General features: G+C 44.7%; 1 protein-coding gene across 1 annotated transcript in view; it reads right to left on the bottom strand.

The window, feature by feature from the left end:
* RNF144A (ring finger protein 144A) overlaps positions 1–26,483 on the bottom strand; it is a 53,373-nt gene that overhangs the window by 7,917 nt on the left and 18,973 nt on the right. The window contains exon 2 of the mRNA XM_083495726.1: positions 6,641–6,786. Coding sequence (XP_083351852.1) covers positions 6,641–6,775 — 135 coding nt within the window. The 5' untranslated portion in view covers positions 6,776–6,786. The remainder of the gene's footprint in view (positions 1–6,640; positions 6,787–26,483) is intronic.

The raw sequence follows: 26,483 nt of genomic DNA, 5'->3' as shown, positions 1-26,483 counted from the left end.
GGATGTGTTGAACTCTTTCCCTTTCAACAGCAGCCTGCCACATGACCAGAAACAACTGTGGCGTGGGGGCTGCTATGGACTAAGTTCATTCATACAATCCTTGGAACTCTTTGTACACTTCTATGGTCCCTTCCCAACACGCAGGGCCTATTGACAGTTACATTTAAAACCAAGTTTGCGGCAGCTTCCTTTTCTAAGACCGGTAACATGTTTTCATCTTTCGTGGTATGAACTGTGGATTCCCACAGCTCTTTCCACAATGCTCTTAGCAACTACCAAGCTGTTCCCATCTTCAAGGATACAGTACTAGAGCATTTTGCTATAATCGTTTTCTTTATATAGCTGTTTCCACCCACGGTGCTTTACATAAACGAACCCATGCTTTTTAAAACACACACACATATATTCATGCTCAGGCAGCCTCCATTCACACCAGCAGATACCCGCCCACCCCCCAGTTGCCATAGCTTTCTTTCATTTGACTTTTTTTTTAGGTTTTAAGTGAGAATCCAGGTTTTGGGAGATTAATGGTTGCAGAAAAAATGGAAAGCTTTGTGTTCTGCTCACACTCAGCCTCTCTCTCGATGGGAGGGAATGGGTGCACTGAATGGGACTGTAAGCAAAACTTGTACACATTTGTACACATGTGGCAACCTGGTGCTGTGCTCTCTTTTTCCTTTTATAGTACCTTCCTTCTCTTTCTCCCATGTTCCCAATGGCTAAGAACTGCAGACTCTAAAGAGACTGGAGTGGTGGGAATAAGAGGCACAGCTAGGCAGAAGAGGCACAGATAGGCAGGTGGTCATTTCAATTTCACTTTGGCTTCAGGGGAGGGAACTAAGGCAGTGTCTCCCAAACTTGTGCCTCTAGGTGTTTCTGGACTACAGTTCCCAACATCCCTGACCACGGGTTCTATTAGATAGGGATGATGGAATTTGTAGATATATTTCCTCCCAAGACACCCTAAAGCAGAACGGGCCTATTTCATAGTCTGTTCAGGTGACTGGATCTGCTCTGAGGGATTCCAGTCCTATTACAAATTACTAAATGAGACTAGGCTCTCCCATCCGCTTTCACAGAAAGCGCTGCTCATTTGATGGTCCCTCTTCTTCCTCCAATGAGACATACAGTGACCCGGGAAAGGGTATTCTCAGTGTTAAGTTGTGGGTGAACATATCAGACGACACAGCGATTCTCCAAACAGCTCTTGTTTATTCACAGGCCAGAACAGAACTGAACTGAAGGGTTCAGCCAACCTGCTTATATAGAGCTCCAGTACAACGTAACTGTAACAACTTTCTGTAACTATCCAATCACTGAACGTCACTTTCGAACCCTTATTTGCATATGTGGACCTGAACTATCTACAGTATCCCCCTGCTGGCCCAGGGTGAGAACTTCAGTACATAACACTCAGGCACCTCAACTTCCCTCGCAAACCCAAACAATGCCAACTCTTAAGTTGCTGGCATCAATTAAACACTTATTTATTTGCACAGCCCTGTGGGTGATTTAGTGGTCTCTATGCCTGCTGCTGTGTAGTTTATTTATCTTGCTGCTATTTTATATTTTTAGAGTTTGTTGATGTGTTCCCTGCGGGTTGGGTTGTTGGGTTAGGTATTTTACTGGCAACCCACTGTGGGATCATCTTGCATGCTGAACAGCGGGATATAAATATTCGGAACGAACAAAGAAATATATACACACACACAAATTGCCTTGTGTAAGCAGAGCAGCCTTCTGCAGCGAAATAAATATGAGCAGGGGAACTTTGTGCACATCACAGCTCTGTGCGCTCACAGAAGATCACAGAAAGAAGCACATCTTTCTTCAACAGGCGCACCATTAATGATCATCAGCCACACACCACACAGTACTGGGACCCGGCTGGGCAGGGACAGTGAGATTTCCGACACGGCGCTGTAAGTGCGATCGAGAATGCTACCCCACTTGCACATGAGAAATGTGTATTAAAATGAGACTGCGTGCATATCTGATGACAACATTTAGCCCTCAGAGAGCCACATCTAGAGATGAGTATACTCTGTGAATGATTCATTTAAAACAAAAGGGCTTCTTCCCACCAAGGTTAGCTGGAATTTTATTTTATTTTCCGGACATCTTCCAAACAAAAGAGGATACAGAAGATCCCCTTGTGATACATGGCAGGCAGTCCAGTTGTGTTAATACAGGTCTACCCATGCATTATTCTGAGATCTACAAGTAGGTATACAAATTTAACAAATAAATAACAACAACAACTCAGGTTCATTCCCACTATAACAAGGTTTGTTTGTTTTTTTAGTGCAGAGATAAACTGCTAAGTGGGCAAGGATGGCAGATGTGTCACAACGCATAACACAATGAGCTGTTGCTACACCTAAATAGCCAGAGGTTGAATGCTTGTACAGTGGCGTACAACATATCCATGCATCAAAGCTAGCAATATATAGTACAAGAAATGCTAACCCATGCTTTGCACTGATGAAACACACCACTCATGAGCTCTCATAATCAGAATAATTACTTGATAATTCATTTGGGCTAAAGCATTTTTATATAAAGATGATAGATGTCGCTGAGGGCTGTTTTATCTCTGTCACAAATAACATCTCTTTTAGTGTTGTTGCGCAGAATATTGCACAGCAGATGTTCACATTGCTTAGCACCCCTTTACACTTTTTTTTGGAGGGGTATCCACTTAGTGCCAATGTTTTTCCAATCCTCTCTGCTTGGGGCAGGGAAAGAGGGCACCCTTGTCTCTATTGCCAAAATAACTAGGACATCATTTGAGCATGTAACTCCAATCCCAGCGCAACTGCTGATTAGTTTCCGAGCCCACTTCAGAGTGCTGGTGTTGACCTATAAAGCCTTACACAGCTCAGGACCTCAATACCTTAAGAATCACCTCTCCCCATACAAACCCAGCCTGCTTGTCATCTGAGGCCCTTCTCTATGTCCCCCATCCCAGAGAGGTTTGGAGGGTGGCAACAAGAGAGTGGGCCTTTTCTGTGGTGGCTCCCCGATTGTGGAATGCTCTCCCCAGAGAGGCTCGCCTGACGTCATCATTACATGTCTTTAGGTGCCAGGCAAAAACATTCCTCTTTACCCAGGCCTATGGCTATTAAATAATCTATGGCCTGTGAAAGTGGGGGGGGGGGCTGCTATTATGATGACTATTTTATTATTGGGCTGTCTGTCAGTATGCTTTTTATTATGTTTTTATCATCGATGTTCTGCAATGTGTTTTTAATGCTGTAAACTGCCAGGTATCTTTTGATAAAGGGTGGTACATAAACTGCAGCAGCAGCAATAACGATAATAATTCTCTTGCATGAGTACAGAGGAACAACATCCATATATGGGTGTCATTGCTCATACCTCTTCCAAATGCAAGGGAGCAGGGGACCAGTTCATTCATGGAGCCAGTGTGGTGTAGTGGTTAAGAGTGGTGGACTCGTAATCTGGTGAACCGGGTTCGCTTCCCTGCTCCTCCACATGCAACTGCTGGGTGACCTTGGGCTAGTCACACTTCTCTGAAGTCTCTCAGCCTCACTCACCTCACAGAGTGTTTGTTGTGGGGAAGGAAGGGAAAGGAGTTTGTGAGCCGCTTTGAGACTCCTTAGGGTAGTGATAAAGCGGGATATCAAATCCAAACTCTTCTTCTTCTTCTTCATGGGAAGCTGCCTTGTACTAAAGAGACCTTTGTCTCTCTAGCTCCATATTATCTGCAGTGTTCTCTCTAGTGCCATATTGTCTACAATGACTGGCAGTGGTTCTCTAGCCCTTCCTGGAGATGCCAGGGATTGAATCTAGAGCCTTCTGCATGCAAAGCAGGTGTTCTACTGCTGAGCTACAGCCCTTCTGTGAACAGGAGCTCCTGCCCTCTTCTACCTGCCTCTTTGCAAACTCGTTTCAACTGCACTTATTCTACAAGCAAGGCTGGCCAACTATGCCAGGGCCAGCACTATGTGTGTGGTTTTTTTCCTCTGCACCAGAAGATAACAGGCAGCTTGACAACCTTGGAAAGCTCTTCCCGCCCACACAGCGGTGAAACGTGGGCTGAGGAAAGGGTCCGTTTCTGCAACCTTCGTACCGCGCTAATCCTGCTCGGCTGGCAAGTAATTCCCCTGCAAAGCATCAGTGCATTTTTAATCACGGCTGTGGCTTATACAAGGCCTCAGATGGAGCTGAGAGGGATGCTTCCTTAAAAAAGGACACAGGGCTACATGTTTGCTGGAGAACATGTCAAAGGGCACTGGCAGCAGATGCTCTTGCAAAGCTGCTCCGAGAGAGAGCACAGTGCTGGCTAACCGTTAAAAGAAGCTGGGAGAAGCATGACTAGGGGAAGTGACTGGCTGCAGACGGTGAGATTAATAGCCGAGAAACTGGAATATATTCTAGGAAAGCAGTTTCAGAAATTGTCGCCGAAAGGATTAATTAGCAGTACTCTTAGGTGCTTCTCAGCTCGTGAACTGTGTTTTAATTTAAAGATGGTTTGATTCTCCAACAGCCACTCACCCTCACATAATTATCAATCAGGGAGAGGCATGGGTGCGGGACACAACAAGGAAACACAAACCCTGGTTAAGTGCTCAAACACACACACCGGGAATCTCTTGCTATCGCTTAGCGGCGATTGGGTTGGTTTGTAATAGAAACTGTTCCAAAATGTAACATTGTGAATTAAGCTAACCGATCTATCCCCCCCCCCAAAAAAACGAAAACATTATGCTAATGTGTCAAGGAGATTATCCTTTATGAGCTCCTTTCCAGCAACACTTCAGGGGTTGCCAATGTAGTGAGGGCTATTCAGTTATATAATGATCCTTTACTAGTGCAGACTAAAACGTTGGCGTAGGATGTGTACTTCGTTCCGACTATGTAGCTCTGAAAGATCTCTGTGTGGCTCTTTTTCCATTCATTTTTCCACCCACAAAAATGAAAGAGATCTTCCAGCAGTTCCTACCAACGTACTGAACTGTAATAAATGGCAGATCTCTTAACAGCTGCATTTAGTCCTCCCCAGTTTAAGGGAGCTGCTCAGAGCTGCAATTCTATAAAAAAAGTTTGAAGTAAAGCCAAACTCAGTGATTTCAACAACAACAAAGAGTCTAGAACAGTCAAGTTTGTACCTAGGCTCAATCGCTCCTAGGAACCCTGCCTTAAAGGGCCCTTGCCATCATTCCCTTTATTTACAACATTCAGGCTTTCAGTACCATTGTTTACGTAGCCAAAATGCTCCTATGAACACACAACAGGGAGATGTCAGCCAGCTTGGGGGAACCCAGAGGTTTATGGAAGTACAATGCAAGCTTCAGATAAAGTGGGAGGGAAGGGGGAGAGAAGAGAACCTCAAAAACAGCCAAATGTGGAATGAGTGTAGCCGCAGAATTGTTGACTATCCAGATAGTTACAAATCAGGCAATGGGAAACTTGAGCAGGGCACGGAGTTGCTCTTAAGCCTTCCTGTGCTGCGAAGTGCAGCGCCTGAAGGAAATAAGAGAGTCCCCATCACCTGGGCAAGAAGAATGAAGCTGCAGAAGAATGAAGCTGAAAGTCATTTGGGTTGCATTTTTTGTTTAAGCCAAGGGAGGAGTTTTGCACCCTCTACCCACCCCCAGAATCTCCGAAGAATTTTCTGCTTGGCTGTTGCTTAGACTCAGTCCTATTAATTTCTTTTTTAAGGGGAAAAAAACCTGTAGAAGTGGGTGGTGTTCTTTGACTGAAACTAGTCTTCTTCCTTGCTACCCTTCTAGACCCGACCCGGCCAAGTTCTCCCTGTGTAAATACATACTGAAGCTACTTTAGGCTTTTGTTTTTAACTGGAGATGGATGAAGCTCGACGCCCACTCGCTTCCCGCCCATGCCATTCTCAATACACTTATGACCTTAACCAGATGGCTCTTTCTTTTCTGTGGCACGCTGCTTTTCAAAACCCAGACGTCAAAAGCTCCACACAGCCGTTTAGGAGATTGCTCTTTGGCTTCTCTGTTTGAAATGTCGCTGATGTAGCACAAAGACACCCTCCTCACACACACACACACACACACACACACATTCCATCCCCCTCTTTCTTTCAGATGTGCTTTTTTATGAAGAAAGGCACACAACTTAATAAACACAACCTCACAATCCGGTAACAGATCATAACAATATTGGTCTGAATAAGCCCCAGGTGCCCGCTTATCCATATATGGGCACAAAATTATCATTATAATATTTTTAACCCTCTGCAAAAGTGGCACCTATAAGGATTACCTCCATTTTATCCTCTCACAAGCGCTGCAAGTGAGATTAGGCCAAACGCCAGCGACTGAACCAGCAAGGTGCATCTTGGGAGCTTCTGTCCAATAAACCTCACCACTTCCATCTTCCCTGAAGCAGCCCAGAATTTCCCCACAGTTCTGTATGTGTGGTATTAAGCACCAGGGTAATACAACAGGAGGTGTAAAAGCACCACAACAACCCTGGGACTATGCCCGCACTCCTGCATTAACTATGTACGCATGTGCGGCACGTACAACCCACAAATCCTCAAGCATAACTCTCGTTGGCTTTGCACAGATCTTGGCGGGTGTGGTGTGGACAACAGAACCGTTTCCAGCCGAGGCGCATACATTGTTTGAAGCTTACTAACCAAAGTACAGAAGATGCACTGGCATTGTGCGATTGTTGTCATCTGCTCCACTGGAAATTCTCCAAGGCAGAGTTTGCACGACACGAGAGGATCGAGCACCAAGTCCCAAGTAGGTCTGTATCTTGCTGTAGTCATTGCAGAATAATCTGAAATGAGAGAGAAGAGATGCTTCAGTGAAAGAAAGAAAGAAAGAGAACTTTATCAGACACCTGGTCCATCTTCTGCCGCCTGGCCTCGATGCAAAGCTGAGTGTCAGGGAACTGCCATCGGCTCAAGGGCGAGAGGGGAAAAGCCGGATGGATTACAGAGAGCCCCCAAAGATTGTGGGAAGCAGCTCCTCCTCCACCGCGGAGGAGAGTAACCACGCCTCCAGTGGAGAGGAGCTTCAGGGCTCGGAGGAGGCGAGGCGGTGCCAGGACACCTTGCCTGGGCAAAGCGGGGAGGAGAGAGGTCCTTCGTTACCCACACCCTCCCTGCGCAGTAGGCTTCCACGCCGAGAGGGGAGGAGCATATTGGGCATCAAGAAACTACTCTGCTGGGGAAGGTTTAAGGACCGCCCACTCACAGATTCTGCCAGTGAATGAGCCAGCCATGGGGGAGTGGCGCTCTGCACAGAGAAAGTTTATTTTGGCATCAAAAGCAAGGCTTCACAGCCGAGCAGGGAGGCATTTGCCTACTTGCTCTCGAGCAACCCCTTGGTACCCTAACACTGAGCATAGCCTTATTTTCCCCTCCCAAATGGGAAATGTGCATAGAAAGGGGACAGGCATGGCCACCCTACTTGACTGGGTGTTCTGCCCACAGTGTTTGCGCCACAGGTCAGTTTATCGCATCAGGCTATTCGTCACTTCCATCACAGCGCTAATGGGCTCAATCACTATTCCCGTTTCAAACTGCAGAGTGTAATGATGCATAGAGTGGACACTTAAGACATAATCTTGTTGAGGAGAAATGGTTTTATATTATCACATAACTCATATGAACAGGCCAAAGAGGATGTTTATATTCAGCAATGGCCAGCCTTGCTGGCAAACGTACTGTAAACTGAGTCCAAGCTTCGGACTGTGCCATGCTAGTGAATCCTGACCCTTGGTGTGTTTTTAGTTCTGTTCTTCTGAGGTGGGGAGCAGAGCAACACAGCCTGAGCTTTCTGCCACAGGCTACATAATCCATAACATACAGCTCCCCCATTCTTTTAAATGCCCAAACACACACCTGACCTTAATACTAAAAGGGATAAAAGCCCATGCACTCCCACCAGTCTAACGAACAATGTACAGTGGTACCTCAGGTTACATACGCTTCAGGTTACAGACTCCGCTAACCTAGAAACAGTGCTTCAGGTTAAGAACTTTGCTTCAGGGTGAGAACAGAAATCATGCTGCGGTGGTGCGGCAGCAGCAGGAGGCCCCATTAGCTAAAGTGGTGCTTCAGGTTAAGAACAGTTTCAGGTTAAGAACGGACCTCTGGAACGAATTAAATACTTAACCCGAGGTAACACTGTAATTACATAGATTCATCCCTATACTGAGCTACAGTTTTAGCTTTTTTCGTAATTCATATCTCAGCTCAAAAGGATGCATTTTCCTGTAACTATCGATTTGCGGACTTGAAGCCCTCCAACTGTTCTGAAAAATTGCTTTATAGTTTGGCCTTCAGGTCTCCAAGGAAACAAACAAACAAAATATTTCAGTTCTTTGCCACAAAGCAGTATCGGGCAAAGCTAACACTGAACTGGCAAGAATTGGATGAGAGAGAGAAAAGCAAGAAAAGATCAAGCAATCATATATGGGGGTGGGCGTCCCAGATCATTTCTTCTGAAAATCCACGGCATGAACTTTGCTCGTGGCGAGGGGACAGAAAAAGGTACTGAACAGGATATTAGCTCTAAATCATGTTGTTACAGAGATATAGCGGAACTCAGAGCAAACTATTTTCCTTGTGTGAAGTTCTAAGGGTGTGCAAGAGTGTGTGAACCAGGCAGGAGGAGGAGGGTAGAGATATTTGTGTGTATATTAAACCACACTTTTTGTTGGTTTTGGTTTACTGGGGTTCACTCCTCTCCCCCCCCCCCATCAACCCAGGCCTGGTTTTAAAAAACGTTCATACAAATGTGTCTCTTAGAGATTTCCTGGAATATGTAGAAACCACTTTATTTTTAGATGGTTCCATGTTTTGCTTTCAAACTGAGAGACACTGAACTACCTGAGTTTATGCGGGAATGAAATTTGCTTACCAGTACATTTTTAAGCATTGTGATGCATTGGGTGTACCACTTACTGCTGCATTACAAAATCAACACCGAAAGTGGGAACATCAAGAGGTGCCATTTCATCTATGACTACTGAAGGCGCTGCTCTGTTTTCAATATGCCAGGGTGGCTCAACTGTACTATTTTCCTCTCAAGATAGCAGAGAAGAGCCTTCCCCAGTCGCCAAGTCTGTGGATTTTAAAGGAGAAAGTGGTTGTTTATACATATGTGCACTCTCACAAGTGATGTGGAGGCAAGTGCGTTTTCTACTTGCTCTGCTCCCTATCCAATTACAAAACACAACACAACAAGCTGCCCTTAGAGAGGAAGTCTGTTGTCTGTGGGTGAGGAAAAACGCAGGCACTTGGTTGGTGCGAAGCAGAGAACAAAGAGGACTGTTTACTTGTCGGGAGCCAAGTGGGAGTAGAACACTTAATATTTTGAAATCCAGGGTTGTGTTATTTCCTGTTGGGAAGTGCTATAGGGCCAGGCTGTGTGCAGGCCACAGAACCGTTAAAGGCGCAGAGTCCGTCCAGGGAAGAAAAGGGTGTCCATCTCTTCTATTATTGTCAGGGATGGTACACAAGAGAGACATCATCTCTGAGAGAAGCTTTCGAAGAGGCTGGGCCTCATGCAGAAGCAAGCAAGACAACATTGATTTGTACCATTAATTAATTGTATTTTAAAAAACAGCAACACAAAAAACCATCAGTATAATATCCACCATCCCATAATATCTATTCTCTCTCTGCTGACCTCATCCCTCTTGCAGCTTCATCCTCCAACTCTGCCCTCGCTAACTGCCCTCTTGGTACACTGGCCAATCTACTCTGATGTCACCTGCGGCTGCAAAGCAGCATGACATCACAGGCACTCTGGCTGCCATTAGCTCAGCTGCAAATAACTCACACGCTGAGCAAAACTACACATCATGAGTAATGCCAGTCCAGTAAATGTTTCTCCCTTGTAAAGGAACTCTCGTTAAATATGAGTCAGGAACCCTGCAGGGCGGGGAGTGGGGAGACGGTGTCAAGAGAAAATAGTCCACTAATGAAAGACCCTAGCCTCTTCCCATTCTGCCCCCCTTTTTTGCTACAAGCTTCCCCTTCCCAAAGATGTTTCAAAAGGGGCAAGGAGCATAGCTCCATTGTAATGATTTTTTTTAACTGGACCTGAGTGCCCTAGAACAGCCCTCCTCAATCTGGTGCCCTCTAGATGTTTTGGACTATACAACTATGAAGTCTCACTGGATAGCTCAGTTAGGAGAGCATAAGATTCTTAATCTCAGGGTTGTGGGTACGAACCCCACGTGGGGCAAAAGATTCCTACACTGCAGGGTGTTGGACCAGATGACCCTAGTCCAACTAGGGTCCAGTTCTATTCTTCTAACTCCCATTGGCTATGCTGGCTAAGCCAATAGGAGTTGGAGACCAAAACATCTGGAGGGGCACCGGATTGCCTTTGAGCGAGTGTGGGGAAGCGCTGGCCCTTCGGATGTGGTTGTAATAACACTCCCAGCATCCCTGGCCACTGGCTACGTCTGCTGTGGCTAATGGGAGCTGTAGTTCAGTAACATCTGGAAGGCCAAAGGGTTCTTGGACCTGCCTTAGAAGTGTCCTAGGTCCAAAAGCAATGGACTACCCTTCCCCAGACATGATGCTGTTTGGTAACACCGTGCAAATTGGCCAAGTAGTTTCAGAGCCTTATGATGTTGAAGAGTCCCATCATATGCAGCTGCCGCTTGTAGTATGTAATTAATCCCCAAGCCAGGTGATCAACAGAGGCCTGCATATATATTATTTGGGAGGTTGAATGAGGAAACGTTGTTCCTAAGGGGAAAGATTATGAAGTGTGTGTGTATGTGTTGAATCAAGTCAACCTAGGCTGCAACGATGAGGGTGCATATGGGAGAGCTGGGCAAACTTAACTGGGAGCGAGTCCCATTCAGCAAAGTGTTAACCTGTGTTAAGAACAGGGGCACCGTCCCAGAGAAACGATGAAAATAATATCATGAGGCACAGCTTACAAAAGATGGAAGCAACATAAACATCCCACAAGCTTCCTGAGGGCTATTTCACTGTGGTAAATTATTGTCCCCAGTATATACAAGTTCACCCATAACAGCAATGAAACGTGGCAGAGCCTTAGATGCTACATTTTACAGTGTAATGTTACAGAGAATGTGAGGGAGCCACTGAAAAAAAATAATAATACTCCCAGCGTAAGAGTCTTCCTTCTTTGGGACAAAAGGCATGTGAGTCGGACCTTCCTTCCAGGTGGAAGGTTGTTGGTACCACAGGTGAGAATTGCAAGGCAAACTCTAATTTTGGCCAGGCAATTTCTGCCCCCTTTGGCAATTAATCGAAAAATACGAAAATGCATCTGTTACTAATATACCAATGAAAATTACAACATAATTGAGGAAGCATTTTGTGAATTTTTTATGGTCTGCTTATTTAAAACTAAATGTTAAAAAACAAGGGGGGTGTGAGGGAAGCATCTTAACTAGAAGATAGTTATTGCTGCCATGTCCGTCTCAAGCAGAAACCGAAAATTAACTTCTGAGTTAGTAAACTGATTAATTCCCTCCATGTTTCAGCTGCTTCTCTGAATGTGGTTTAGCAATTCTAGCGAGCTAAGCAAATTAAGGAAGAGGAATGCCAGATTTAGAAATTAACTTTCCGTTTCAGTTGGAGCTAGAACAAATTCATGTTCCCCTTACAGATCGTTCCGTGCTTCTTAAGCAAGCAACACTAGTTAAAAGTGTTGCTTAAAAGCAATTCTCTCTGATCACCACCCACCTACCTTCAGAGGGCAACAGGATACAGAACAGGGCCTCTGATGACAATTATACCACCTGGAGACAGTTCTTTAAGTACCAGGGTCCAAAGCCATTAAGAATTTTCAAAGGTAATGTGTGGCACTTTTTACATAAATCAGATCCAAGTGTCCCTATTTTCCAGAGACAGTCCCAGATTTACAGAAGCTGTCCCGATTTCTGATGTGATCCCGCTTTTCCTATTTCCATCGCAGAAATGTTCGAGGGTGTGGTAGGATGTCCCAATGTTCATCAGAGAAGTGTTGGCAGGTATGGAATAGGACACCCCTATTTTGATCAGAGAAATGTTGGATGGTGTGCATAAACATGTACTATAACTCATAGCCTTGATAGCTTGGACATATAAACTGAATGAAGAATTGAATGTATCTCAAGATACTAGAGCCAGCAATACTTTCCACGCTTCCCATCATAAGCCACTGCTCCCAGTGAAGTTGCACAAATTGAAGAGGGGTGATTTATGGGCAGCCTGCTTGTCTATGCAACCGTGTACCATATGGCCATTGCATAAACCAACTAAGTAGATACTACAATGCCACATCAAGCTGGGCACGCAGGGATCCATGACGGTCTGGCTCTCCCAACTTGTCAAGTACCTGATGGCTGGCATGGACAGCAATGGGGCCACAAATAACTTGTGTGGCAGAACACAGCACAGAGAAGCAAAGAAGCTAAGTGCACTGTAAGGGTCAGGACAAGCTTCCTTCCTCCTATCAGATTTCAGAAAGAGAAATAATAATACACTTCTCTTATACTATGCTAAACATTCTTCTGAAAACACCAGTCCTATTGATTTTGATGGAATTGATTTTCAAGTAAGCATGCTCAGAGCTGCAAGTTTTATTTTTAACTTCTAGATTGCGACTAAGTTATAAGGTGCATGTGGGGGGGGGTGTTGGGTTGTCTCCAAGTAAACACAGGCATCCAACCATAGGAGGTTGAGGGGGAATAGGGGGCACCTCTCTCTTGGTGGGGAAGAGTTACTGTTAGAGCCTGTGGTCTAAACCACTGAGCCTCTTGGGCTTGCCGATCAGTAGGTCGGCGGTTCGAATCCCCGCAACGGAGTGAGCGCCTGTTGCTCTGCCCCAGCTCCTGCCAACCTAACAGTTTGAAAGCATGCCAGTGCAAGTAGATAAACAGGTACTGCTGTGGCAGGAAGGTAAATGGTGTTTCCGTGCACTTTGGTTTCTTTCACGGTGTTCTGTTGCGCCAGAAGCGGTTTAGTCATGCTGGCCACATGACCCGGAAAGCTGTTTGTGGAGAAACACCAGCTCCCTCGACCTGAAAGTGAGATGAGCACCGCAACTCCATAGTTGCCTTTGACTGGACTTAACTGTCCAGGTGTCCTTTACCTTTTACCTTACCTACAGGTGAATGGGCAGAAGCTGTGAAAATGCTATTACAGACTTTCACTTTACCCAGAAATAATGCCTGCCATCTTTTTGCCCACCGTGAAATCTTGCACAGCTTCCATTTACTACAATGGGGCTTTTACTGGAAAACCTCCCAATGGATTGTGTGCCCGCTGGCATCTGTGACTGCAAGCACCAGGCAGTAGACAACACACGCCATATTGTGCTGACCATACTCCACGAAGGAGTACGGGTTGTCCTGCCAGGAAACTATTCTGGGAGGAATTTTCCTTTTGGGCTATTTTACCTTTGCGAACCTACCTATGTCCGTGTTAATAATATTCAGGGCTCTGTGAAGGGCTCAAACATAGAGACGTCTTGAATAAATCCTAGTGCTCATTACAAAGCATTTGCTTGTGCGTCTCAGAACTGCACATTCCAAGCAGTGAAGTGGTTTTGGTAGAACATCAAACAAAATCCTCCTTCAGCCATGTCCTGATGTGACACCCAACATGTCCCTGCTTGAGGAGAAGCTGCTAGCTGTGAATGGTTATCAGAAGAGAGAAACTGCTTTATTACTTTTACCTTGTGAGGATTCCATCATGCAAGAAAGAAACAAGGAATTAAGGGCTGGGGGGAAAAGCCAGACCAAAAACAAACCTCCGGTTTGCTTGCAAACTTTAAAAGCTGAGGATTTCAGTGCTTTTTCCTGCTCTGTAAAAAGCTTAGTGCCTACAAATTCCAGCCAATTCTGTCCACATTCACATAGCACTAAGTCCCGTTCAGCTCAACAGGGGGCTGTTCAGCTCAACACGCCTTTCCTCTGATCTTTCCTGGCACAGTTGCCGATTTAAAGCTCTCGTGTCTGAGTGCCTGTGGTTGTTGTTTTGCGTTTCCTGCAAAAACCTGCTCTTTAAAGCTCAATTGGAGCAAACATCAATCCACGGAGAAACTCGAACCGACATTTGCACCAATTTAGCTTTAAAGAGCAGGTTTTTGCGAGGAAAGCTTGAGGCAAAAAAAGAACAGGGCGGGGCAAAAATTAAGTGTGGATAAGTTTTACCTGTGAGTAACCATGCATGGGACTCCTCCATAAGACTGCAATCCTCCTAAACACACTTATCAAGGTGCAAGCTGCACTAAAGACTTATTTAAAGCTTTTTAAAAGAAATCTCAACCTTCAGCTAAAGAGAGCTTCTGGAGCAGCTTACAAACGTAGTTCCTGCCCTTATGCTTACAATCTAAAAGACACGACACAAAAGGGATTGTAGGGGAGGAGGTACAGTACTACAGAGTCGACCTGCGCAAAACCACACAATGCAACCGGGAAGGAAAGGCTTTAGCTTCCTCGCAGGATTTAGGGACCCGTTCTAACAAATCCGTCTGTGCTCAACAGCCGCACTGTTCATTCTGCTTGGATTGGCTTTGCCTGCACAGAGCAGGGTTGTGTGAATATGTCCTATGAGTCTAGCTGTGCAACTTCAGTGTGTGGCAGTTGCATGACCCTTCTGGCATAGAGCAGTGTGGATTGAAATTAACTTGAATTGGCCAAAAGGAAGGAAGGAAGGAAGGAAGGAAGGAAGGAAGGAAGGAAATGACAACCACCAGCACATGCCATGTGCACAAAGGCTCATGTGATTTGGCTCTGAAACTGGCAAGGAAAGGAGAAGAAAGTAAGAGAAAGGCACATCACTGCTACTGAAGTACAGTGCTACCTCGGGTTACATACACTTCAGGTTACATACGCTTCAGGTTACAGACTCTGCTAACCCAGAAATAGTGCTTCAGGTTAAGAACTTTGCTTCAGGATGAAAACAGAAATCGTGCTCCGGCGGCGCGGTAGCAGCAGGAGGCCCCATTAGCTAAAGTGGTGCTTCAGGTTAAGAACAGTTTCAGGTTAAGTACGGACCTCCGGAACGAATTAAGTACTTAACCCGAGGTACCACTGTATACCCAAAGCAGGACTTGGGTAAAATTTGGGGGATTTGCCAATTCAGAATACTGCCCTGCAGAATACTAAAAAAATCTAATGCGTACTCATTTATCAATTGAAAAGCTGCCTTGTGCACAGTGATGATGAAAAACAGTATATAAATTTAAAATTAAATGAAAAGTGCAGACACCCCCTTTCCCTTGACACCATTTTTATAAATAAGCATTTTGTATTCTTGCAATAATCTTTATCCTTGCAGTATCACGATCCATTTAACTATGGTGGTTAAAAACAGCAAAAGAAATGCTTGAATCGGGCTTTGCTCTGCAAACTGTTCTCTCAAAGAGTTCTTGGGATACGCTTAGAAGACATGCTTTTTCCTCATGCCCAAAAAGTAAACACTTCAAATAAATTCTTATAAAAAGCTTCGCTGGAAAAATCAAGTTATTATTAAAGAGACTGTGATTAAAGAGGAAGAAGCCTGTTCTAAAGTTTCCAAAAGAGAGTGTTTGCTGAATATTTTAGAAGGTAGGAATCTCAAAACTGAACTTCTGCTGACAGAGATCAAACCAGTCCAAAACCCACAGGGCCCTGCCCTCTGTTCAAGCTTCTGGGACGATCATAGATGAAGATCCCTCCACAGTAGCCCAGTTGAGTCATGTGGTAAAAGAAAATCAGCTCCTGGGACATACGTGTCTATTTAAAGCAATACCACTGTTCCAACAGTGAATCTTTTTCTGGGTCAGTCTCTTTCATTATTGTCCTTTCCTATTTACTTTAATGACCGCTCTTTCCTTAAGGACAGCCTTATAGTCCAGAATTACCATCTCAGATACAAAAATAGGATCTGGGTTCTAAGAGGGCACTACCTCGGGTTTTCCTATTTTAAAACTGTACACCCTAAATTACATCAGAATGCTTAAATTAGGACTTCCAAGCTGTTTTTGGACATTTCCAGTAACAGATTAAATCTTAATAAGTCATAAACTTTCTCCTTTTTCCAGGGGAGGTTGTTTTTGTTGTTGTTTCACATGCTACTGCAAATGTGTACCAAAGAGGTCTGCGCTTGAGCAGAATGTATATTTCCAGAGCTTGGATAGCTCAGTTGGTAAGAGCTTGGTGCCGATAACACCAAGGTTGCAGGTTCAATCCCCTACATTGCAGGAGCCTGGACTGGTTAGATGATCCTCCCAACTCTACAGTCCTATGATTCTATGACAACACTTGTACTAACCAGATGGTAGGAAAATGAAAGCAGAAAATACTTAAGAGGGCAATCCATGCCTTTGGTGGAGGTCGAGGTGGGGAGAATAGGAATACAGTGGTACCTCAGGTTACATACGCTTCAGGTTACATACGCCGCTAACCCAGAAATATTACCTCGGGGTAAGAACTTTGCTTCAGGATGAAAACAGAAATCGTGCTAAAGCGGCAGCAGGAGGCCCCATTAGCTAAAGTGGTACCTCAGGTTAAGTACAGACCTCTGGAACGAATTAAGTACTTAACCCGAGGTACTACTGTAACCGCAAATAGTGAACTGAAATGTAGGCCTCCGAAGGAACAGCCCCACACCCTTGGTCTGTTATACCAGGGGTAGGCAACCTAAGGCCCGTGGGCCGGATGCGGCCCAATTGCCTTCTAAATCCGGCTCACGAATGGTCCGGGAATCAGCGTGTTTTTACATGAGTAGAATGTGTCATTTTATTTAAAATGCATCTCTGGGTTATTTGTGGGGCATAGGAATTTGTTCATTTTTATTATTATTTTCAAATTATAGTCCGGCCCACCACATGGTCTGAGGGACGGTGGACCGGCCCACGGCTGGAAAAGGTTGCTGACCCCTGTGTTATATTATCTAGCTGGGCTGGGCTGGTTGCTCGCTGGGATCAAACATTTTGGAATAGTACATCTCAGCCTTGAAAAGGAGCCTTGTAGAAAAATGCTCTTCAAAGTGGTTCTGGGTGGAATTCAACATTGCGCTTTTCCAACGGTTCTACTTGTGCAAGCATTCCAGCTTGTCAGATGTAAATAATAATAATAATAATAATAATAATAATAATAATAATAATAATACCCCCTCCCCCTGCTGTTCTGGGGTTCTCCTGACAGCCCCTTGAGCCAATATGGAGGGGGGGGGGTCCTTGCTGTGCAGGCAGAAGTACTTGCACAGGGTTTCTTGATGCAAAAACATTAGTGTGAGTCACCAACACATCAAAAGTCGTCAGTCATGACTAAGGCTGCAGTTCTAACCCTACTGACCTGGGAGTAAGTCCAAATGAATTCAATAGGACTTATGTCCACTGTGCAAACATGGCTGACACTGAGCTATAAAGTCTCACCAAAATCAATGGAACCAATCTCAGTTGCAAGTTGGCTTAAGTCCCATTGGTGAGATTCAGATGTCCTGGTTTGGGCGATCTGGAACAAGCCCTGCGTCTCCACATTCCCTCTCTGCTTTCAGCTTTGTATACTGTGTTATGCATTGTAAGTATTTCTGTTACCATCCTTCAATTGTATTCCCAGGACAGTTTACACAAAAAATAAAACAATGGAAACGCCTTTACGTCTAAACCTGTGAACCGTGACTTGACGAAACCTTCCAAACGAGGATCAAATCAGCAATGTGATCTATTCTTCTCAATGCATCTGGCAATTTTTAGGGTTTTACAGGTCAGGACTTTCAAAGCCATGAGTAGCAACGTCCCATGTTAGTATTTGCTTGACACCCAAACGGAATTAATTACTAGAAATTAAGTCCATACTACTCCTGCCAACCTAACAGTTCGAAAGCATGTCAAAGTGCAAGTAGATAAATAGGTACCGCTCCAGCGGGAAGGTAAACGGCGTTTCCGTGCGCTGCTCTGGTTCGCCAGAAGCGGCTTAGTTATGCTGGCCACATGACCCAGAAGCTGTATGCCGGTTCCCTCGGCCAATAAAGCGAGATGAGCGCCACAACCCCAGAGTCGGTCACGACTGGACCTAATGGTCAGGGGTCCCTTTACCTTTACTTTTAAGTCCATACTATTTCAATACAACTTTCAGGAAGTGGCTGCAGCACCATGCCGCCATGATTAGTCAAGCTTCCTAACAAACAAAAACAAAGGACTGATGGTTCTCAAAAGACCTTGCATAATCGGAAATGAAGTTAGCTGTGCATTGTTCCGATACCACCCATCCAAGTCCCGGGGTTTTTTTATCAGTGGGAGACCTGCTGCGTACAGTTCTAAATTTGCCCATTCCCGACCACAGAACACAATTAAAATGTACTTTAGCTTTCACCACATTCCTATGATAGAGCTCTTCCTTCCCTTTAGAGGCAGTTTAAAGAAAACAAACAACCGCTTGACCTGTGTAGGCAAGGTTACGCTTGCCCTCATAGAAAACTATTGTTATAGCGGCCCTCTCTGCGTTAAAAGAAATGGCTCCGTCTAACTACGACAAAATAGCAACAAGTGGCACATTCATCACAATTGCACCAGAAATGTGAGCGGAAAAGGGAGAGCACGTGACACGGCCAGGATCCAAGAAGCTACTGTTCAGTTGTCAGTCATACTTAGAGCAACCTCCGTCTGGGCTATATCATAAATTGCTTTTGAAGCTTCGCTCATTTTTAAAAGCCATTTGGCACAGTCATGGGATCTGCGGTTTTGGAAGCGCGAGTCCATTTGGGTGGAAGGAATGACTTATGCAGTTGCTTCCGACACTGGCCAAATCTAACTATGAAGGAAAGCTCAAAAGGTGAAACAAGAGGGAGTTGTGGCCAATTCCTGTGACCCTAAGTGGCGTTGGTCACAAGTGTTTAGGTCAAGGGCATCTGAGTTTTGGCACCGGGCGATTTGATTAGGCCTCCACAGGCGTTACAGCCCACTACACAAGTACCATCTTGAGAGTGAGAACGTTCCCCTCTGCCACTACCCTGCTCCGCAAACTGGGTGGTGACCTTCTGAAGTTAGGAGCACCCTGTACTCACAGAGTCTCCTTTTGTGATTCAGAATCCAGGAAATTAGCTTTCTAAGCTGATCTAATGGATTATAACACTTGGCTACTGATTTAGCACATGCCCCTTAATAACTCAACCTGTGTTTATCTGCCCATGTTCATAGATTTGATCCAAGGTGGGAAGAGTGCACCCAACTATTCTCTCCACAGTCTTTACAACCCTGGACAGCATTGTTTCTTCCCTTAACAGACCTAAAACATACTGTGGCTAAATATGAAGCTCCCAGAAAGGACATTTACTTATCTCTGGCACAGCAGCACAACTAAGGTCTACTTTGTATGTAGAACGAAGGAGCACACTAGTTGACCCTACAGATTTATTCTCTTGCTCAAAGTATACAGTACAGCTGAATTGGAGTGCTGAAGGAGTTGAGTTTTAATCTGGAAGCGGTTTAGGAATCATCCCAAGTGGTGGCCATACCGCCAGAAAAAAACAGCAGTTCACAAAAGCCATGTTGCTTTAAGTCATAAGCATACCAGCGGTGGTTCCCTACTGGTGGTCCACAGACCAGAGAAGCTCCATTTAACCCACCCAGGGGGTCTGTGGCACCATTCAAATAACAAAAATTACCATAGAGATATCAAAATTTTCCAAAGTAGGAGGTCCATGCTTTGGGTTTTGGAAAACAGGGGGGGGGGGGGTCTGCCTTCCTCAGCTAACGGAATCACTGCAATATAGGATTCTCTTTTAATGATATAATGCACAGAGCTTCTCCAGTATGAAAGGAAATTTGGCAATTTGCTTCACTAATTCATTATTTGGATAGCAGCCATTCTAGCTGTATTTAAAACTGAAAATGCATTTCTCATGCAACACTAAAATAATATATTAAACTGATAAAGTACACCAAGCTAAGTATTTTACACAGGGGAGGGGAGGGATTCCAGCTAAAATGACAAAATGCCACCCAAAATCACTTTAAAAAGCAATTTACCCTGGTCCTGTTTAGCACACTGCCAAAAATCTTGTCAGCTCTGTCCTTTCCTTTGCGCTGAAATTTGTTGCCAAGAGTTTAGTAATGAGTACTCATTTTATCACATACATCTTTCCGGTTCTTTTTTTTAAAAAAGCAATTGAATTTTCATGGTTGGTATGAGGGGAATATATAAATAGAAAGTTGTACTGGATCTCAGATTCGTTTAAAGGAACTTGCCATAATATTTTTTTATTTTTAAGCAAAGTAAAATCCATGTTCTTCTTGGCACCGGACTACAATAAAAGGATAAAAAGTGAAAACTGTGTGCAGAGGCCAACTGTTGTCAAGACAGCTAATGCAAAGTCCAGCACAACAATGTCTCTTTTGTCTGCACTGCCTATCCCACGAGAAGGGCAGCAGGGGGAACATTAGAATACTGTGAGCCAAATATCTAACAGAGGAACTAGTTGGAGGACCAAACCTTATCTAGATTACTAAGGTAAAACAGAGGCACAAAAAGCGCCGAGTCATGGAACCACCATTATTCGTGTCTGAAGGGTCACTCTTTTATACCTCGGGCTTTATGAGGCTGGTAACTAAAGAGCTAAATGAGCTGTCGCAGGTTTTCTGAATAGCGAGCCGCTTTTGAATGGGAAGAAAGGGCAACTGTCCGCTGCCACTGAATACATTAGGTGGAAATGGAACTAGGCTGTGCACGCTGCTTTCAGGAAAGACCCAAATTTAACTCTTAACGCTGAAACCTCAAGGCTCTGGATCTGTCCCCCTGGGCATAATCTGAATTTCAGAAGCAATCGCTGTTCTCTGCCCACCTCAGCCCTCAATTCATACCTTTGAGGATTGAGGAAATAGCTCGGCTGGTTAGAGTGTGGTACTCATAATGCGAAGGTCGCAGGTTCAATCCCTGTATGGGACAGCTGCATATTCTTGCATTGAAGGGTTGGACTAAATCAGGGCTTCCAAAAATTGGTCCTCCAGCTGTTTCTGGACTACAATTCCCATCATCCCTAGCTAGTGATGGTCAAGGGTGATGGGAATTGAACCAGATGATTCTCATGGTCTATGATTCAATTACTTGTTCATATTGCTGGTGTTGGCAAACGGTGCAACATTTTTCCGTGTTGCTGGTTACGTACACCGTCTCTGTTGCCATAGGTCATAGGCAGGCAAACTAAGGCCTGGAGGCTGGATCCAGCCTAATCGCCTTCTAAATCCAGCCTGCGGACAGTCCGGGAATCAGCGTGTTTTTACATGAGTAGAATGTGTGCTTTTATTTAAAATGCATCTCTGGGTTAGTTGTGGGGCATAGGAATTCGTTTATTATTATTTTTTTCAAAATATAGTCCGGCCCCCCGCAAGGTCTGAGGGACAATGGACCGGCCCCCTGCTGAAAAGGCTTGCTGACCCCTGCTTTCTTGCTGCTCCCCACTACTGTTCTTAGACGCATTTGCCCAAGAGCTTTCCGTTGCACAGCTCAAGTAAAGGAGGGGGGGAACTGAATGCGGGAAGATGCACTGCCACCTTCAGTGGTCTCTGCCTACATAACACTTTTGCTTTTAAAAACCATATTCCCTCCACCCCTTTATATGCAGTTTGGGCAAATCCAGGCTTTAAAACATCTGGATTTGCTGCAGCTACATCTCGGTTTGGCCCTAACGGGCGAACACAGTGCTGATGACAGGTCACGTGGGCAAAGAGCAAATCACATGAGCAGCACCTTCTCCACAGATAACAGAATCATAAGAGTTAGAAGGGACTACGAGGGTCATATTGTCCAACCCCCTAGAATTCACTCTGACACGCTATTCCTCCCCCCAAAAAAACATTCAAACATGCAAATCCTCTTCTGCTAGTCCAAATAACAGAGCCAGGAACAGCTTTTATCACATGATCTGAGGCTTGTCGAAACCAGGCCGAAGTTATCAGATGCCCCTGTGGACAAAATGTGGCTTACTGTGTTGTTATCTCCATTTTCTTAACGTACCACCACTTTTTTCCCATTGGGGGAAAAGCTTCATTTCTTAAAGAGCTGAATTTTTACATCACTTTGCAAGTACAGTGGTACCTCGGGTTAAGTACTTAATTCATTCCGGAGGTCCGTACTTAACCTGAAACTGTTCTTAACCTGAAGCACCACTTTAGCCTATGGGGCTGCCGCCATAGCACGATTTCTGTTCTCATCCTGAACCAAAGTTCTTAACCCGAGGTAATATTTCTGGGTTAGCGGAGTCTGTAACCTGAAGCGTATGTAACCTGAAGCGTATGTAACCCGAGGTACTACTGTATACTTACAAAAGAGACACACACACTTCCCTTCTCCCCATAACGGAGCAACGTACCACCATTTAACTATTATGAATATACTTTTAATATTTAAATTTTTAAAAATGCAGGTATTTTGTATTACCGAAAAAATTCAAGAAATAAATGCTTTCACCAGGAATGCTAGTAGTGTCCATTCAAGCTGATATGGTTGAATACATTGATGTCTTCTCCCACATACCTCCTGGATTTGCCAAAGCAGGTTATGCTGAGTCTTGCACATAAACAAAGCATCTAAAAGCAATTTTGTAGGAATCGGTTCTCACCATAAGCAATGCTGGACGCCCTCTGGTGCCATGCATTGAGAGAGAGAAAGATTACCCATCAAAAGTCACAGCCTGCCTGTCATTCAGCATTTTTTGCTTTCTGCAAGTCTTTTTTTTTTTAAGGGGGTTTCTATTTATATGTCTGTCAAATCCTTGTGACTTTGATAAGGAACATGGCTTCTCTGCATGCATGGCTTGCCATCATTCCTCTGTGCCTTGAGAGAGATTACCCTGAAGCCGTTCCTTTTCGCATTTATGCCCCCTGCATATGTGATGCATTTTTAGAAGAGACAAACTCTGCTACATCACAAGTTCTGGCTGAGCTGACCTAAGCCTGGCAGAGGGGAGGAAAGCCTTTAAAATAGAGTTTGGCTTGGCACATTACCACTAAATATGAGTCTATTTGACAACATTCGTGAATATTTGGGAAGCGGGTGGCGCTGTGGGTAAAACCTCAGCGCCTAGGACTTGCCGATCGCATGGTCGGCGGTTCGAATCCCCGTGGTGGGGTGAGCTCCCGTCGTTCGGTCCCAGCTTCTGCCCACCTAGCAGTTCGAAAGCACCCCTAAGTGCAAGTAGATAAATAGGTACCGCTTTATAGCGGGAAGATAAACGGCGTTTCCGTGTGCTTGCGCTGGTGCAGGCTGCCCAGAGCAGCTTCGTCACGCTGGCCACGTGACCCGGAAGTGTCTGCGGACAGCGCTGGCTCCTGGCCTCTAGAGTGAGATGAGCGCACAACCCTAGAGTCTGTCAAGACTGGCCCGTACGGGCAGGGGTACCTTTGCCTATGAGTCTATTTGACAACATTCATGAATGTTTGGTACAAATATAAACTGTGTACAGTGGTACCTCAGGTTACATGCACTTCAGGTTACATACGCTTCAGGTTACAGACTCTGCTAACCCAGAAATAGTGCTTCAGGTTAAGAACTTTGCTTCAGGATGAGAACAGAAATCATGCTCCGGCAGTGCGGCAGCAGCAGGAGGCCCTATTAGCTAAAATGGTGCTTCAGGTTAAGAACAGTTTCAGGTTAAGTACGGACCTCCGGAACGAATTAAGTACTTACGGTAACCTGAGGTACCACTGTATTTCAATATGGAATATATTTTACGCCACTCATTCTTTTTAAAACTTTCTATGATTATTCATTTATTATCTTGTAATTGTATTCTTCCTTTGGAATTTGCTGGATCCAGAGGTTAGAAGGATCTCCAATACAGCTTGCTTCCTCCCCACTCTCAAACTCATGACAATCCTTAGGGTTATCTCTCAGCAATAATAGGAGCTAAAACATATTGGAACACTTTGCAAAATCGAAGTGAATTGTTCAGCACAAACAGCCTTAGCAAAGAACAGGGCAGATGATTGGAAGGAAGAGCAGCCTGTGCTATTTCAAAAGAGCAACTGTCTGGTAGTTAGAGAGACAGGCAATTAAAAAACAACAGCAACACCGGGTGAAAACTTTGCGTGACAATACAACCAGGGCTAATACATGATCAAAAGTAAGGAACAAGAGGGAAGTGTTAGGCTTTATGTACAACTGTGAACTGGAGCTGTTTGATGATTTAAATGAAATGTGAAATGGCTGGTGAAAATATTTTAGCACCAGCTGACAGTCTGCAAAGAGACATCCAAGTGCTTTGATTCTGCAAGTCTTTGAGGTATTTTGTCAAAGCCTCGTTTCAAGATAAACCTCTAACACAAACTGCAGTTAAAATTAATTTTCCTCTTCCCTGTGAAATCTGTCTTCCACATTGGGAGTTCTAAAATGGAGCTCCCATCTTGAAACAAAAGACGGAGGTTAAACGGGAAGAAACTGCGCCAAGCGGCCTGATTTTGCTGACAGACTCTCTGAGAGGGAGAACTGCTCAGCGCCCCTTCAGCAAAGCTGGAGAAGGAACAGAAGGAGACCCTTCTGTTCCTCCTCCAGCTTCGCAGGACAGGCGCTGCGCAGAGAGGGAGAGCTGCGCAGCACCCCTTCAGTGAAACGGGAGGAGGAACCGAAGGGGCTCCGTTCCTCCTCCCGCTTCGCTGAAGGGGCACTGCGCAGCTCTCCCTTTGTGCGCTGCACCATTCGCTCCATAAGACGCACTCACAATCCCCCTTACTTTTTAGGAGGAAAAAAGTGCATCTTATGGAGCGAAAAATACGGTAGCAACTACTGTGGTTTTTCCCTTTGTTATTGTTGAATTCTAAATAAAGTATTGTTCTGTTGTTGTTTTTTTAAAAAAAGACACCTGCAAGGAAAAGAAGGCAATTGTAGGAATAAATCTATGGCATTTGTTTGGGCAGGAAAGAGGGAGGGAGCACCGAGTTCTACATGGGTGGCAGTGATCCTCTGCCTTTAAGGGAGAATTGCCTGATGTGCAGCATTTCCGCAGAGGAAACTTTTCTAGGCCTGGAGAAGAAGTCATGGGAAAAAGCTTCCCCTGCTTAATTTCTAAAAGCCCAAGAGCTATTTAAAGGCATGGAATGTCTGCCAGGGAAAGGACTGGCAACTCTAGCAGAGGAGTGTGTCTGTGTGTGGGTGTGTAAAAACAGCGAAGATTCCTTGGTTTTAAGGAACAATTAGCAGTGCATAAAAATAACCAACAAAAATGACAAAGGACACTGTTTGTGCAACCTGGTGCATGTAGTTAAAAATTAGATCAAACAAGTTGAAGTAACATAAAGGCAAGAGAGGGAACACCTAATACAGCCCCATCCTAAGACTGCAAGTCATTCTCTTCTCCTGTCCTTCCCTGCCCAACATCCATGTTCTAGATCCCTGGAATAATAATAATAATAACCTCAGCAAACCTCAGTATCCTGCTTCTCAATGGCAAAAAAATAAAAAAAATCCTAACCCAGCAAAGGGCAGCAATTATGAGCCCGTTATAAACCTGGATAAATAAAAAGCCTCAATTTTTATAAAGTAGCTGCAAATCATCACTTACAGTTATGAAACCCAACTGTGGGGTTGCCAGATTCTTGTCTGTCTAAGGCTGCCAACTTTGCAACTAGCACCTGTAACGATGTCTTTAAAAAACAAAACACAAACAGTGTGATCTATTGCAATTTGCATGTGATGATGTTCATCTCTGTACAGGAGAAAAGTTTTGCTGGCTAATTCTTGCCTTTTGTGCAGCTATTAAAAGGCATAGCTGCAGGGGCAGGCTGAAAAGCTGGTTCTTGATGACAGTCCCCTTTTGCTTGTTGAAGCAGGCAGGACTCTGGCTTTTACCCCATAGCAGCCAGGGTATGAGGGACCTGTTGGAGAAAAGTTGGAGGGGGCACAAAAATATCTGCCAGGAATATAAGCTGCAAATGTATACCTATAGGCCTGAAAGTATGGAGTTGATTTCTGAGTAAGGTAAAGGTAAAGGGATCCCTGACCGTTAGGTCCAGTCACGGACAACTCTGGGGTTGCGGTGCTCATCTTGCATTACTGGCCAAGGGAGCCAGCGTACAGCTTCCGGGTCATGTGGCCAGCATGATTAAGCCACTTCTGGTGAACCAGAGCAGCGCACAAAAACGCCGTTTACCTTTCCACTGGAGCGGTACCTATTTATCTACTTGCACTTTGACGTGCTTTCGAACTGCTAGGTTGGCAGGGGCAGGGACCGCGCAACGGGAGCTCACCCCGTCGTAGGGATTCGAACCGCCAACCTTCCGATCGGCAAGCCCAAGGCTCAGTGGTTTAGACCACAGCACCACCCATGTCCCTGATTTCTGAGTAGGGACTGGCAATTTGGTCAAACTCAGTTTCTCATTTTTCTAATGTTTAGTTCAGTTCTCCACAATCCCACATAAATTTGTGATTATTATTTTTAAGTCCTCATCAAAATTCATCAGCAAATTTATACTACTACATAGGCTTTTTATGCAATTTTGCATAATCTACACATTTTTGTAAAGCAATTTTCCCTAATTCAATGCCTTTCCAATGTTGCTTCCACTAATAAA

The sequence above is a fragment of the Podarcis liolepis genome (genome assembly GCF_965112155.1).
Source record: "Podarcis liolepis genome assembly, chromosome: 3".
Lineage (NCBI taxonomy): Eukaryota > Metazoa > Chordata > Lepidosauria > Squamata > Lacertidae > Podarcis > Podarcis liolepis.
The sequence above is the reverse complement of the archived record's forward strand: the minus strand, read 5'-3'. Positions and strand labels throughout refer to the sequence as shown.